Source organism: Berghia stephanieae, chromosome 3 (assembly GCF_034508935.2).
Source record: "Berghia stephanieae isolate SIO BIC M18660-M18661 chromosome 3, UCSD_Bste_1.3, whole genome shotgun sequence".
NCBI classification, from domain to species: domain Eukaryota; kingdom Metazoa; phylum Mollusca; class Gastropoda; order Nudibranchia; family Aeolidiidae; genus Berghia; species Berghia stephanieae.
Window position 1 is genome coordinate 6,504,902 of NC_088362.1, and position 17,500 is coordinate 6,522,401.

Sequence of the window (17,500 nt, forward strand, 5' to 3'; positions counted from 1 at the left end):
CCGAAGGTGAGTGTCAGACCACTAGACCACATAGCCGCACGTTCAAAGTGGGGAGGTGTCTTTAAATACCCGCTGTCTCTTTATAAAATTTCCATTTTGACATTCCCAAGGAGGAATTTGACTATAGGGTCTCTATTCCAAGGGAAGACTGCTGTAATAACACAGGCGTCAGCCGCAGCGCAGCGCCACAAAGTGAGTCACACAGCGCGACATCTAAAGCATCCTGACATTATACCGATTTGAGGCGATAAGTCACATTTAATGAGTCGAAGAGGAAGGAGGCTACTTGTAGTCCTCTTTGCCTTTTAGAAAATATACATTGAGTGTTTAGGAAGTTAAATTTTTCTTTGTTAATTCCAAGATGTCTTCATGATTGAATAAGAGTGTTGAATTAATCCATTAATTGGATTCAATAGTCTGATGTCACGTCGCCCAGCAACGGCGGCCATCTTGGCTCTAAACAAAGAAAATCTGTACTTTTTATTCTTCATGCTGGCTAGAACTTGTCATACGGCTTGTGATCAGAATGTATAAAAGTCAAAACATGATCAGATTTGTAGTTATTTTCTCCTCTGGATACACTTTTATGCTCGTCGGAGAAGTATTTCATAAGGGCGTCCGCCAGTGTTCCGATAGTTTTGAGCCAGTTACTAAGTTACCATGCGTCATTACGAGGGAAGTGACGTTACGACTGTTGAAGCGTATTAGAGAGAATGTGAGTAAAGAGCCTTTTCCAAGGACTCAACTATGCGCCGAGTGCGAGGCTCGAACCCAGGACCTTCCGATCCGAAAGCGAGTGTCATACCACAAGACCACATAGCCGCTATACCATTGTGTATGTAGTCCTCTCCAAAAAAAAATGTTACAGTAAAACGTAATGAGATCAAAATTTGTTGAAATTACAAAAAAAGAATGAAGTGATTAGAAAAGTGCCAGAAGACACATGGTATCCTGGTAGGATAGCTCTGACAATATAAGTAGCGCTACCCTCTCCCCGGCCAGGTGTAATTGTCGTACCAGTAAGGTCGTTGGTTCGAGCGTCGCCATCGTTAACTTATAGATAGAATGAAGATGACGTCAATCGAGTCTTTGTTATTGTTTTTTGCCATCCGCGTTTATGAGTACTTCTTACTAAACTGTATTAACCAGACTATTAAAGTTCATGGTTACACATGGTTTTGTGTGTTGGTCGGTTATACTTCCGGATGGCAATGTTATGAACTTCTTAGCCAAGCGCATACTATCTATAGCCTGACACTGACCAAAAAATGAAGTCAAAATGCCAGTCTGGACACAAAAGAAAACACATCGTGAGTTGTATTCTATAGATAGAATGCGCTTGGCCAAGGAGTTCACAACATTGCCATCCGGAAGTATAACGGACCAACACACAAACTCTGTGTAACCATGAACTTTTATAGTCTGGTTAATACAGTTTCGTGAGAACAACTCACAAACGCGGATGGCAAAAACAATAACAAAGGCCTGAGTGACGTCATCTGCATACTATCTATAGTTCAACCAATGGGGCCACTTGTTTCCATGAGCTCTACTAACGACAACTCACTAGGCGGTGCAGAAACCAAATAATGCCGTCAAAATGCCAGTCTTTTTGGGTTTCAGTGTCAGGCTATATATAACTTAACGATGGCGACGGTTCGAGCCCCCATCACCGCGAATATTTTTATTCTGTATTGTCTTCTGGCACTTTTCTACTGTATTGTCTTCTGGCACTTTTCTACTGTATTGTCTTCTGGCACTTTTCTACTGTATTGTCTTCTGGCACTTTTCTACTGTATTGTCTTCTGGCACTTTTCTACTGTATTGTCTTCTGGACACTTTTCTACTGTATTGTCTTCTGGCACTTTTCTACTGTATTGTCTTCTGGCACTTTTCTACTGTATTGTCTTCTGGCACTTTTCTACTGTATTGTCTTCTGGCACTTTTCTACTGTATTGTCTTCTGGCACTTTTCTACTGTATTGTCTTCTGGCACTTTTCTACTGTATTGTCTTCTGGCACTTTTCTACTGTATTGTCTTCTGGCACTTTTCTACTGTATTGTCTTCTGGCACTTTTCTACTGTATTGTCTTCTGGCACTTTTCTACTGTATTGTCTTCTGGCACTTTTCTACTGTATTGTCTTCTGGCACTTTTCTACTGTATTGTCTTCTGGCACTTTTCTACTGTATTGTCTTCTGGCACTTTTCTACTGTATTGTCTTCTGGCACTTTTCTACTCACGTCAATCCTTGTTGAAATTATATTTACACACAGACTTTCAAAAACTCTTAGATCTGTTTGGATGTATTTAATCATAAATATCATTTATTCATTACATCTGCTCATGAGTTTTTAACATGCTCTAAATGCAATTCAATAGGGAATGAGATTAGCGGAAGAGTAGCGTCCCTTGATTGGACGTCACCTTACAGAGAGAACGTCAAATTGGTTTTGCGCATGTTTCTTTCTCGTCCTCTCTTTCGGTGAAGTGTATCATACCGCTTTCGCCGGAAGGGAGGACGAGAGACGCATGCGCACAACCAACATGACGTTCTCTCTCTAGTAACTTTACCGCCGGTGACGTCTAATCAAGGGACGCTACTCTTCCGCTAATCTCATTCCCTAAAATATTTTATTTCTCCCAATGACAACTTAGGCCTACATAGCCGTGCTCTGAAAAAAAAAAAAGTCTTTAAATTTTGACCAGGAAACTCGTCCTTCAAAGATCGATTGATTAAAATGACCTTCATCTTGCCAAAAAAAAAAAAAAAAAAAAAAAACCAACTCGAACCTGGGTCTAAAATTGAGTGAGTCCCATGTTTGAGAGTTGTTTTTGACAAGATGAAGGTCATTTTAATCGATTGATATTTGAAGGATGAACTTTCTGGTCAAAATCTTAAAAACAGGTTGTTTTTTAAAATTTCAGAGAATGGCGGTACATATGTGACCCGACGTCTCAAAACGGTATTATGTCGGGATGAACCAGATGCTGAAAAGTCAAATTAAAGGTAAACTGGACAAAATTATGAATGATTGGTATTCAACAATTTGAAATATGTTATTTATTTTCCTCAATAAAGTTTATAAACTCAACCCAAGTCTGATATTTCTGGCTACAAATTCAATTTTCAGCGTCTTAGTCATCCCGACTTAATACCGTTTTGAGACGAGGGGTCACATATAAGACGATACAATTTTTGGGGCGTTTGGACAATGTTTGACACCAGCGCTCCGTATACAGACTACACAATTATTTTTGTTGTTGTTATTTTGGGCTGAAAATATTGATACATTAACTCACTCAACCCTAACACCGACTATATCCGTAGTTTACTCGGTGTTGCTTTTACCCCATGCCTATTTATTACATTTTTCTGAGACAAATTATAGGCGTAGTATCAATGCTAATGTTTTTCGTTTTTGCATGTTACTGATAGTTGAATAAATCTATCTATGTATACATGCTCATTTTTAATTTATTTTTTTTCCAATTTCGAAAAGTAGCAAAAATGTCTAGGATTGAGTGAGTTAAGTGATCCACCGTCTCAAAATAGGTAGGTGAACTAGATAGACGCGAAGAGTAAGATATGAACAATTGAATTCAATAGTCTGATGTCACGTCCGCCCAGCAACGAGCAGCTTGGTTCTAAACAAAGAAATTCGTTACTTTTTATTCTTCATGCATGGCTAGAACTTTTTCACATGTCATGTGATCAGAATAGATAAAAGTCAAAACAGGATCAGATTTATTTATAATGTTTTTCTCCTCTGGATAAACTGTTATTTTGCTCGTTGGAGAAGTATTTCATAAGGGCGTCCGCCTTTGTTCCGATAGTTTAGAACCAAACCAGTTACTAAGTTACTATGCGTCATGACGAGGGAAGTGACGTCATGACTGTTGAAGCCTATTGTATATAAAATGTGTATTTTTCAACTTGATAGATGTTAAGAGTTGAATTTAATGTTAAAATGATCCGGAGACCTGCAATTTTAGGTTTTGAACATTAACTCACTCAATCCTAGAGATTTTTGCTACTTTTCAAAATTGGATATGAAAATATACAAAATGAGCATATACATGGATGGGTTTTTTTTTTCAACTACCATGATGTAAAAACTAAAAACAGTAACTTTGATAGTACGCCTATAATTTGTCTCAGAAAAATGTAATAAATAGGCATGGGGTAAAAGTAACCCGGATAAACTACGGATATAGTCGGTGTTAGGGTTGAATGAGTTAAGAAACTTTATTTATAATCCCCGGTAAAACATAGTCGAGTATAGACATAACCCAAGAATCCTATTTTCATTTATCTATGAAATCGATTCTCTGCACCTACATCATACCAACATAAAACCATTTTGAGATGATAGGTCATTCATTATAATATTATGAAGTATGCGTTTTCAGACCAAAACGTGTTAAAACGCGTTTGGTCATTTTGAGACAGCACTGTAACACAGACAAACACTACGATATCACAGAGACCTGTACATGCGACACACAAATTATGCCAAAATTAATATAAATAGATAAGTCAATTAACAGCGAAACAGTCAGAGAGAAATCACATTATGTTGAAGTTTTTAAACGCCATTTTATCATTCTTCACGTGTATTAGTAACATTATAGGATAATTTTACAATTTGTCAATATAACAAAAAAAAAAAAAACAACCAAAAAATACAAAACAAAAAATACAAACAATAATAAATGATCACCGTTCATGACTGCATAAATATCCTTAAGGTCTGTAGTTGCAAGACCTTTCCATTCTTCCTTTCTTTGGCCCTGGTTAATAGAGAGCTTCAGCAAATCATTTTGGACTTAAATTTTGGACTTTAGACCTTAATTTATCACGTGATAGATAGGTTTAAGTCTAAGTTTAAGTCCAATATTTATTTGCTGAAGGACTCAATTGGCTCTTATATATAACAACTGCGTTCAGAATTTGCAGGACTTGTGACTTTACTTATTGTTAAGCGCTCTGAGCGTAGCTCTCGTAAATTCATGGCCTGCCTGACACTGACCAGAGAATTACGTCAAATTACAAGGCCAGATCACTAAAAGAAAATAAATCGTGAGTTGTATTCAATAGTTCAACCGATGAGATCAATTTATTGTTTCCTTGAGCTCAACTAACGACAAGTAACTTACTTGGTAGTGAAACATCCTAAAAATGGCGTCAAAATACAAGTCCTTGTGTTCAGGCTACAATTTAACGAAGGTTACAGCCTTAGGGCTAACCCACACCGGAGACTGACACCGACGACCCGGCACTGCCGTCCTCTGCCGTCTTCCGGATAAAGACGTCGGGCATGGACAAAATACTAAGAATAAAGAGAAGAGCCGCTAGACCTACCCATACCAAGCACCCGACGTCCTCTGCCGTTTTTTCAGGTGCTTGGTATGGGTAGGTCGAGCGGCTCTTCTTTTTATTCTTAGTATTTGTGACCCGCCGTATCAAGCGGTATTATGTCGGGATCCACTCGGTAAGGGAAATTGAATTCAAAGCCACAAATATCCAACTTGGGTTTAATTTCTGTGCGTTATCGTGGAGTATAAAGACTATATCTTGCATTGCAAAAACTTCTAAGCTCCAATTTCTCATAATTTTATCTCTAAATTCACTTTTTGGGGTCTGGATCATCCCGACATAATACCGTTTTCAGACGGAGGGTCACATTTTGTCAGTGTCCGACGTCTGTCTCCGGAAGACGGCAGAGGAGGGCAGTGCCGGGTCGTCGGAGTCAGTCTCCGATGTGGGTGAGCCCTTACACTGACCAAAAATATTACGTCAAAATACAACACCAGACCACCAAAGAAACCAAATCGTGAGTTGTATTCAATAGTTCAACCAATGAGATCAGTCGTTTCCTTGAGCATTACTAACGACAACTCACTAGGCGGTGCACTGACCTGAAAATGGCGTCAAAATACAAGTTGTCCAAGCGTCAAATTATAAGTTAACAAAGGCCACGATCTAAGCCTGTTGAAACAAAGGATTTATAGACCTAACTTAGTTATCAAATACACTTTTGGAAATCAAAGTATAGCCCTTACTGTAAGCCTAATGTCCAACACACTTAGAACCTTAATCATTTTAACAATATTCCCTTCATTAGACGATTAAATGTTCTTTGACGTTCTTTTTAAGATGGCATAGAACTCATTTTCCACAGCGAAAGTAAAGTTATGTAGGTATATCAATTCTTGTGGTAAAAGTATGCATAACATTTAATTTTAAGCAAGAGGTTCATCCCGTAAAGGACCGTTTTGCGGCGATTGAAGCCTGTATTCTGAAAATGCTTTATCGCTTGTTTTCCAACATGAGTAAAGAAAAAAAAAAAACTCATTAAGAGTCTTCGGCCCTATGGGGACGTAGGTGAAAAGGGTAGTAACAATTGCTTGCTATCCCCTTGTATAATAACAGGACAAGGATCCAGTGCAGAGTACTTTCCGCCAGATCTGATAATATTATATTAGATCCAGCTAATCTGCTACGTGAACGGCGAGAGCAGGCAGAATAAGTAGCCTGACTGGGAGTGTGTGCCCTTTTGCAGGTCAACATATTTTATGTGGAGTCAGAAGTTAGATATGTTAGATCTAACTCAGCCACAAGTGACATATTTATCACAAACTAGAGTAGGTTCATTCAAACTTGTAATTGTTGTTCAAATTCTAGAGGCGATCACTTTGGTTGAGCTCATGCCAGACCCAGCAAGACTACTGCTTGTTCCAATTTTGATACTGCTAGTGGTTTGCTGGGGACTGGTTTTCGCGTGAATAACTGGGGCTTGGTGATATTCAGCGTTAAAGTTGACGGGTTTTCGACGCCCGAACCTTCTGGAACAAAACTGTTTCCATGAATTCACTGTTTTTCTGCTCCAAATCCACATTCCACTCGTTATGCCGATGACTAATGACATAAACATTTTTAACATGAAAACTTCAACTGTTGGTATTGAATGATCTAGAGGACAATAAAACGATGAAGAAGATGACGATGATGATGATGATGATGATGATGCTGATAAGGATGAAGATAATGATGATAATGACGATAATGAAGATGCTGATGTTGTTGCTGGGCAAGGAGTTTGCATAGCTGTGCTCCTCCACAGTTTAAAATTAAGTCTTTCATAAAGATGACAACCGATTACACAGATGGCAGGCACTGTGTATAGAACAGAGAACACACCGATTTTGGCCATCAATTTTTCAAGTTTTCTAATATTGATATTTGCACTATCCTGCTTCAGATTGTGCCGAATTCGCATCATGGCAGCAAATCCTGCTAGAATAAATACACATCCTACGAGAAGGTACACGACAAGAGGAACGAGTACAAAAGCCGTCAGAGCTACAACGTCCTGAGACCCCACGTAACACAGCCCTGTCAACTCATCCCCGTCCACTCTCCTCATTGTGAGAATTATTATAGTCTTAATGGCGGGAATCGCCCATGCCGCGAGATGGAAGTAGCTTGAAAACGCCTCAATGGCTTCCTGTCCCCACTTCCGGCCAGCTGCGAGGTACCAGGTCAAGGTCAGAATTACCCACCAGACAGATCCGGCCATTCCAAAGAAATAGATGAGAAGAAAAACGATTATACACCAAGTGCTTTCTAATCCTTCCTGGATCAAAAACGGTCGCCCGTCCGGAGCGTTATCACAAGAGATGGCTTTAGATCCTATGGAAAGTCGGATTATGTACGCAGAGGATTGAATAAGGTAACACATGGATAAAAATATGATTGGCCTTTCAGGGTATTTGAATCGTGTTGTGTCGATAATGAAAGTAGAAACTGTTAAAATGGTGGAGAATGCGCAGAAGGAAGCCCAGACTATCATCCAAATTTCTGCGAAATCTTTGTCTTCCTGTCGAAACAACACATCAATACCGCACCTTGGAGCACAACTGTTGTTGGATTTTGTCAACGTGTCGACATGAACAAAACGAGCTGGGCATGAATCACGGCGACTTGAGGTTTGCGTGTCGTCCGGTGTGTCTTGTTTTACTTTAGAAATCAAATGTGTGTTTTTATGAAGGTTCTTTTTATTGATCAGTTTGTTCCAATCTCTATAGTTCATATTTAACTTTCCACCGGGAAGAGATTTCGGGTCGAAGTCGGGTTCTTCTGTGACATTGGGTGCGGCCATGCACAGACTTTCCCGAACGGATTTGTCTGGCAATTTGTTGCAATCTAACATGGGAGGCCACTCGTAGCTCAGGGTTAGGAGAAGGGGCTCGCATTTGGCCTTGACCTGAAGACACATTGATCGACAGGCGGGGATTTTGAGAGTATCATCGACAAGCTCAGTGCACATTGGTGCGTACAGCGAGCACAGGAAGAACTTGAGAAGTCGGGAACAGCCGGTCTGGACTAGAGGAAGGAAATCTTGAATCCGGGCCTCAGCCTCTCGCTGGTTGTCTTGACCTGGATGAACAAAAAAAAAATCAGACATGATTATTAATATGTGTACCCTGTTAATCTCTTTGAACATATGTGACCCTTCAACTCAAAACGGTATTAAGTCGGGTTGGTTAAGATGTTGAAAACTGAATTTATAGCCAGAAATATCAGACTTGTGTTGAGTTTGTATGTTTTATTGAGGAGAACGGATACCATTTTTTAGGGTGCTATTCACAATGATTTATATTCCTGACCAGTTTAACATTTAACTCGGCTTTCAAGCATATGGTTCGTTCCGACATAATACCGTTTTGAGACAATGGATCACATATTTGGTGGATATTGCTCTAAATAAAATCTCTATTTTGTTTTACCACAGCATGTTGACAATACGATATACCTCATTCAAATGATTTAATTTTTTACCCATGGCCTCTAACCATCTAAACTAGGAAAGCCGAGGACATAACTGGGGAGGTTCTTGCCAAATCATATCCCATGTCTCCTGTACGATCAGGAGCATGAGGTTAGGTGAGGTGAGGTGTCTCCATCCGGATAATGTCGGGTTGTTTCAAGTCGAATTAAATGGGGTTTGTTTTTGTGGGTTTTTTTTTTGTTTTTTTTTTTTTGTTTTGTTTTTAAGGGTTTACGGCGCTTGCAAGTCGAATTAAATATCAGATACATGAAATTTTAGATTTACTTTCCTACAATAAAAAAAAACAAATTAAAAAAAAAAACAACAACACACCCGATTTATATCCTTTCACCTCAATAAAACTTCTATAAAATTAAGAGTTTGAAGTAAACAAAGACATCGTATTCATTCAAATCCAATACCACACCTCCCCCAAACCTCTCCTAACCCAACACGTTTTTCTTGGTCCTTACTATAATATAGATTCTTTTAAATGTTCAATAAGACATCATACAATGGTAAATAACAACAATATTATTTACAAGCAAGGCACATTACATTCACGATGACTCATCTTTCAAAAGATGATGGAGGAAAGGAAGAAAACGGATACTCTCCCTTCATTGACCACAGAAAGTGTTTGCTCACACTTCAATGAAAAATATTTTTTTAAATTGAGCTTTATATAGCGCAATGTCCACTGAATGTGCTCAAAGCGCTTTACAAGGGGTCCCTGGTCAACAGCAACATTTAACATGTAGGACGGGACATGACGCCTGTTAGGCGATATTACAATTTTTCGGACACATACAACGCTGTTAACTGCCAGGTACTCATTTTACACCTGAATACTGAGAGAAATGAGTAAAGAGCTTTAAAGGACTCAACTATGCGCCGAGCGCGAGGCTCGAACCCTGGACCTCCCGATCCGAAAGCAAGTGTCATACGACTAGACCACATAGTCGCACAAAGTACACAGAAAGTCTTTGCTCAACCTTCAATGAACCATTTCAGCTATTGTTTTCATCTGACCACAGCAACCTGACACAGCGGTATATGATAATATTATGGTCTTTGCTTCGTAATTCCGAGTTTGATTACTCCCCCCCCCCCCCACACCCCCACCCCAGGAATTACGTAACTTTGAGCAAGTAAGCGAGTTTTTCAAGTCTTCCCTTGAAATAGACCGTTAAAGAAGAATTTCCATGTGGAAATTGAGACGGAATATGATTCATTTTGTTGATACACATCTTACAATGAAGATAATATCACCAAAGGGCATTGATGCCATTCTTTTCTTGGTCGATATTATAGTACTGAGAAAAAAAACATACAGCATCTTTTATGGTTTGCCATATAGGGAATGCGATTAGCGGAAGAGTAGCGTCCCTTGATTTTTACTTCACCTGACAGAGAGAACGTCAACATTGTTTTGCGCATGCTTCTCTCTCGTCCTCGCTTTCGGTGAAGTGTCTCGTGCCGCTTTCACCGGAAGCAAGGACGAAAAACGCATGCGCAAAACCATATTGACGTTCTCTCTCTTATAACTTTTCCGCTCGTGACTTCCAATCAAGGGACGCTACTCTTCCGCTAATCTCATTCCCTATAGAATAATTGTTTGTCATAAAGAGAGTATAAGTAACACCACCATCAAAATGAAATTGGCACACATTTCTTATCTGCTTTGATTTTTATTGTTTTTGTTTGTTTTCTTTTATTGTTTGTTTCTTATTGTAAACGTAAACTAGCCCTACTTTCTTTGCTCTGATTCCAAAACTTGCTCTAAAAACGTTTCAACTGTGAAGATATAGTATTATTATTATTATTATTATTATACTATTTTGGGAAATATAATATATACTTTTATGCTTAAATCTGACTGGTCTTCGGAGCTTTGTTCATCGGGGGGCGATACAACACGCGCATATAAAATATTATTATTCATTAAGTACACCCCCCCCCCTTTTTTTTTTTTTTTCTTTCTTTCTTTTCCACTCTCCTTTTAAAAAGAATTCCTTTTCACCTCTCCCAGTCAATATCCCCACTCTAGCGATTTACAAGCGGAGTTGTCCGCCCTGAAAGAAATTCTCATGTTAGAATTTTATAGACCTGTAGATTCGCCAGGCCTGAACAATGAGGAAATGAGACATGAACATAAAAAGGAAACACCAGTAGTTTTAAGAGCTTTGTTCATTCATAACTTTATGACTGTACGAATTTTTGGCGGTGCTCCTTATAATATGTCAGTGTTTGCCGAGGTGTGATTTGTGAAAGGGAAAAAATAATAATATATGGTTATTTAGAGAGTGGATATTGTGCTATAAATATGCGGCTATGTGGTATTGTGGTATGACACTCGCTTTCGGATCGGAAGGTCATGAGTTCGAGCCTCGCTCGGCGCATAGTTGAGTCCTTGGAGAAGGCTCTTTACTCACATTCTCTGACCGTACTCATGTGTAAAATGAGTACTTGGCCGTTAACAGCGTTGTCTCTGTCCCAAAATAAAATTGTAATATCGCCTAACAGGCGTCATGTCTCGTCTTACATGTTATGTGTTGCTGTTGGACAGGGACCCCTTGTAAAGCGCTTTGAGTGCGTTTATTGGATATTGCGCTATATAAAAGCTCATTTATTGTTATTATTATTATTATTATTATTATTATTATTATTATTATTATTATTATTATTATTATTATTATTATTATTATTATCATTATTATTATTATTATTATTATTATTATTATTATTATTATTATTATTATTATTATTATTATTATTATTATTATTATTATTAAATAGCTGGCGGCAAAAAGAGCCAGCAAGGATTAGTCATGTGATTCAGCACTCCAGGATTTAAATTTGGTAAGGTACTCGAATCACACGCAAATAATAATGGTTCGAATCCGTCCATTCCTCCTTTCCCAATCCGACAGTGTTGATGCTATGCATTTAGGTAAAATGCTCACAAAATCCATCAGTCGGATATAACGTACCAATACACAAAACTATTTGTAACCTTGAACGTTTATGGTCTGATTGATATAATTTGGTGAGAACGAATCACCCAAATGGCAATCTAAAAAATAATAACAAAGAGCTGAGTGGTGTCAATGTCGTTCCGTCTATACATTTAGGAGGTTAAATCAAAGGGTCCCTGACCAACAGCAACAGGTAACAAGTAGAAAGAGACATGACGCCATTTTACACCTGAGTACGGTGAGAGAATGTGAGTAAAGAGCTTTTCCCAAGGATTCAACTATAGCCGAGCGAGGCTCGAACCCAGAACCTTCCGATCCGAAAGCGAGTGTCATACCACTAGACCACATAGCCGCACGTCGGTAGAGCGCCAATATTCTCCTCTCACATCTACTGACAATATGAATACGATTCAATAGCCTGATTTCACGCCGCCCGGCAACGGCGGCCATCTTGGTTCTAAACAAAGAAAATCATTACTTTTTATTTTTCATGCTGGCTAGAACTTTTCATATGCCTTGTGATCAGATTGTGTAAAAGTCAAAACATGATCAAATTTATGGGATTTTTTTTCCTCTGGATACGCTTTTATGCTCGCCAGAGAAATATTTCATACGGGCGTCCGCCATTGTTCCTATAGTTTAGAGCCAGTGTTACTAAGTTACCATGCGTCATTAGGAAGGAAGTGACGTTACGACTGTTGAAGACTATTGCGATATATTATTTATTTAAGTTGACCATTCATTGTTTCGCCAAGAAATCACGCACTCAGACTTGAAGAAAAGTCTTCTTGTTTGTCTCCAACTCAAGTTTATATCGAATTAATCCCTGTGTTAAATTGGATTTATCTGGAAAACCTTTATCATATTTTTACATCTTGTGCCTTTATGTAAATCTCCATTCATTTATTCATTTATTTATCTCTCTATTTATTTATATTTTAATTTAATTTATTTATTTATTCATTCTAAATTGTTTTTATTTTAAACACTATCCATTTTAAAATATATCTGTGTTGATAAAAGGGAATACAGAATTGTAAACCAAAATCTCTCTTATATTGTAAATGGAGGCTTTACACATTATTTACATTCGTTTTAATGGAGCTTCTAATGGAGCTTTATATAGCGCAATATCCACTAAATGTGCTCAAAGCGCTTTACAAGGGGTCCCTGGTCAATATAAACATTTAACATGTAGGACGGGACATGACACCTGTTAGGCGATATTACAATTTTTCGGACAAAGACAGCCCTGTTAACGGCCAGGTACTCATTTTACAACTGAGTACGGTGAGAGAATGTGAGTAAAGAGCCTTTTCAACGACTCAACTATGCGCCGAGCGCGAGGCTCGAACCCAGGACCTTCCGATCCGAAAACGAGTGTCATACCACTAGACCACATAGCCGCACATCATCAATATTACGATTAGAAACCCCTTAACCCCCTTTTTAATATCTGACAGAACAATGGAGGTGTTTATTCAACTGTAGTGTAATATCATTGATAATGATATGGCTGTGGTCGATGTAAGCTGATATGTTGAAAACAATTGAAAAATGATAGAGTCTGATAATTTTTGAGGCTTGTTAATACACCTTTCGTAAACAATATTATCACAAATAGGAAGTTGTAATTATTATTGATGATGATGATGATGATGATGATGATGATGATGATGATGATGATGATGATGATGATGATGATGATGATAATGCTAATAATAATAATAATAATAATAATAATAATAATAATAATAATAATAATAATAATAAAATGATGATATGATGATGATGATGATGATGATGATGATGATGATGATGATGATGATGATGATCATCATCATGAGGAGGAGGAGGAGGAGGAGGAGGAGGAGGAGGTGGTGGTGGAGGAGGAGGACGATGATGATGATGATAACAATAAGAAGAAGAAGAAGAAGAAAAAGAAGTAGTAGAAGTAGTAGTATAGTAGTAGTAGTAGTAGTAGTAGTAGTAGTAGTAGTAGTAGTAGTAGTAGTAGTAGTAGTAGTAGTAGTAGTAGTAGTAGAAGTAGTAGTAGTAGTCGTAGTAGTAGTAAGTAGTAGGTAGTAGTAGTTAGTAGTAGTAGTAGTAGAGATAGTAGTAGTAGTAGTAGTAGTAGTAGATAGTAGTAGTAGATAGTAGTAGTAGTAGTAGTAGTAGTAGTAGTAGTAATAGTAGTAGTAGTAGTAGTAGTAGTAGTAGTAGTAGAGTAGTAGTAGTAGTAGTAGTAGTAGTAGTAAGTAGTAGTAGTAGTAGTAGTAGTAGTAGTAGTAGTAGTAGTAGTAGTAGTAGTAGTAGTAGTAGTAGTAGTAGTAGTAGTAGTAGTAGTAGTAGTAGTAGTAGTAGTAGTAGTAGTAGTAGTAGTAGTAGTAGTAGTAGTATAGTAGTAGTTAGTAGTAGTAGTAGTAGTAGTAGTAGTAGTAGTAGTAGTAAGTAGTAGTAGTAGTAGTAGTAGTAGTAGTAGTAAGTAGTAGTAGTAGTAGTAGTAGTAGTATAGTAGTAGTAAATAGTAGTAGTAGTAGTATAGTAGTAGAAGAAGAAGAAGAAGAAGAAGAAGAAGAAGAAGAAAAGTGGAGGAGTAGGGAAGAGGAGAACGAGGAAGAGGAGTGAGAGAAAGGGGAGACAGAGGAGGATAAGGAGGATGAAGAGGAGGAGGATTGAGAGGAGAATAAGACAGAGGATGATAAAGAAGAGGAGGAGGAGGAGGAGGAAGAGGAGGAGGAGGAAGAGGAGGAGGAGGAGGAGGAGGAGGAGGAGGAAATAAAGAACAACAATAACAATTTTTAATAGCAGACAATTGACTGACTTTTTTAAAAATCACCGGGTTGAATTTTCAAAAGTTCTGTCATGAATTTTTGTCACATGTAGAGAGAGATCTAGTTTTTATATTTCGGTAATAAAATATTACGTGAATGCACATGGCAAGAAGCAATCATAATAAAGCAATGACATTTTTTTTTTTTTTATTTCATTGATGGTTATCGCTTCTTATTGTTTATTTTTTATGAGGAAGAGATAAATGATTTGCGAGAGACCCCAAACAAAGCGATAATGGCCGCTAAAGAAAAACTAAACAGCTGCAGATAATATTTGAGATCATATTTCAAAGGTCTCAGCATTTCAATGCAACTTTACACATTAAAAAATTAAAAAGAACTTGAGCTCTTATAAAGCGCAATATCCATTAAATTAAAACGTGCATAAAGCACTTTACAAAAGGTCTCTAGCCAACAACAACACTTAACGTGTAGGACGAGACATGACGCCTATTAGGCGATATTGCAAATTTTATTTTATTTCCGACAGAGACAGACAACGCTGATAATGGCCAGGTACTTATTAAACAACAGTTGAGAACGGTGAGAGAACGTGAGTAAAGACAAAGAGCCTTTTCCAAGGACTCAACTATGCGCCGCTCAGATCAGGACTCGAACCCAGGACCTTTCGATCAGAAGGCGGCGATTGTCATACCACAAGATCACATTATGGCTGTACATTTCGAATCTCAAGTTGTGACCCATCACCACAAAACGGTATTATGTGTCTTGTGGACCAGAAGGGATTTGATTGTTAAAAATAACAAGAAGTGTGAATTTTTAAAATTTCTGTCAGTTTGATATATGTCGATACCTTTATTTGACCCATCGGCATATCGAGGGTAGGGTGCAAAACTTGATTTGATTGTTAGAGATTACATAATGAGTGTAATTTTTTAGTTTTGTCAGTTATATATCTCTAAGTGACCCATTGCCTTGAAGGGTTTTTATAAGGCGATTTGATTGTTAAAAATGACAAAAGTGTGAAATATTCGTTTAACTCAAGTTACGATAGTTTGGCACTGAGAGATATGTTATGGGTTGAAATACTGGGCACCTTGTGTCAAATCGACATTCCTGTCGCAGTAAAAGCAAAAAAGTTATTCAAATTTGAAGAAATATCTTAACTGAGAGGTGACACATTTGTGGAAATAAGAGTTGACTTAAGATAGTCTTACAACCAGTTTTTACTTTTCCCTTCAAATTTATATATCGTAAGTAACGTTTTTTCTGCTGTAGTGGACAAAAGGAATTTTTATAGTTAAAAATGACAAAAACTGTGACGTTATAGTTTTTGTCGGGTTTATAGGGAATGAGATTAGCGGAAGAGTAGCGTCCCTTGATTGTACGTCACCGGTGGAGAAGTTATTTGTAAACAAACCAACTACAAGCCAAGCGCTCCAAGTAAAAAATTTATTATTCATATTTCTGTACAAAAATGCATATCATAATCAACGTTATGCATTTATCTAGAATAATATGAGCCATTGCCTCAAATCGGTTTTATATCGTGAAGACTTTAACTCATAAAGGGATTTGGTTGTTAGAGATTACATAATGAGTGTAATTTTTTTGTTTTTGTCAGTCATATATCTCTATAAAAGAAACATTGCCGCAAATGGGCTTTCTGTCATTATTATTATTATTATATTATTATTATATTATTATTATTATTATTATATTATTATTATTATTATTATTATTATTATTATTATTATTATTATTATTATTATTATTATTATTATTATTATTATATATTATTATTATTATTATTATATCATACATCATCATCATCATCATCACATCTCATCATCATCATCATCATCATAATAGTCTCGTCGTCGTCGTCGTTGTCGTCGTTTTTTCAATATAAAAAATGTTTATATATATATATATATATATATATATATATATATATATATATATATACATATATTTGTGTGTGTGTGTGTGTGTGTGTGTGTGTACGTGTGTGTTTATATGTATGTATTTCAATGTTATTATTATTATTATCATCATTATTTTTTAATGTAATAACTGGAGCCATTCGATCAACAAGACACCATTAAAACATTGCACGTATCTCATGACAAATTTGCACATAATACAAGCGTAAAAACAGACAGGCTTCACGCTTGAAGTCGAGTTTTGTTCTCAGGCGATCTTTCTTTCATGCAAGCAATAAAATGCCATGAAAAATTCATGTGCACTTGGCTAGCCAGCTTGTATTTCATGGTCGGGTCGGTAAATTTGAATCTAGTTGAGATAAGCGAATGCTAAATTTGTGGATGATAAAAGAGATCTTTTATCATCTTTTTTTTAGATGACCAATTATCGTTAAAAATAGATACTTTATCATATTTCTAGATTAAATCGATAACGATATAGCGATATGATTAGAAAATAAGATATCGTCATAAAATTGATATTAAATTATAACATTGAATGAGAGGCAACCCAGTCATTGCCCGCATGAGAAAAGTCTTCAAAAAGGGTACCATTATAATGTGCGGCTATGTGGTCTAGTGGTATGACACTCGCTTTCGGATCGGAAGGTCCTGGGTTCGAGCCTCGCTCGGCGCATAGTTGAGTCCTTGGAAAAGACTCTTTACTCACATTCTCTCACCGTACTCAGGTGTAAAATGAGTACCTGGCCGTTAACAGCGTTGTCTTTGTCCGAAAAATTGTAATATCGCCTAACAGGCGTCATGTCTCGTCCTACATGTTAAATGTTGCTGTTGACCAGGGAGCCCTTGTAAAGCGCATTGAGCACGTTAAGTGGATATTGCGCTATATAAATGCTCAATTATAATCATACATTATATTAACCCTCTCCTTGCCAGCCATTTTCAGAAT

The 17,500-nt window shown here is 37.3% G+C and overlaps 1 protein-coding gene across 4 annotated transcripts in view; it reads right to left on the reverse strand.

Moving 5' to 3' along the window:
* Positions 1-2,297: 2,297 nt before the first annotated feature.
* LOC144967071 (frizzled-9-like) overlaps positions 2,298-17,500 on the reverse strand; it is a 39,754-nt gene continuing 24,551 nt past the window's right edge. For all 4 annotated transcript variants that reach the window (XM_078903884.1, XM_078903888.1, XM_078903887.1 and 1 more), the window contains exon 3: positions 2,298-8,441. In XM_078903884.1, coding sequence (XP_078760010.1) covers positions 6,676-8,441 — 1,766 coding nt within the window. In that variant the 3' untranslated portion in view covers positions 2,298-6,675. The remainder of the gene's footprint in view (positions 8,442-17,500) is intronic.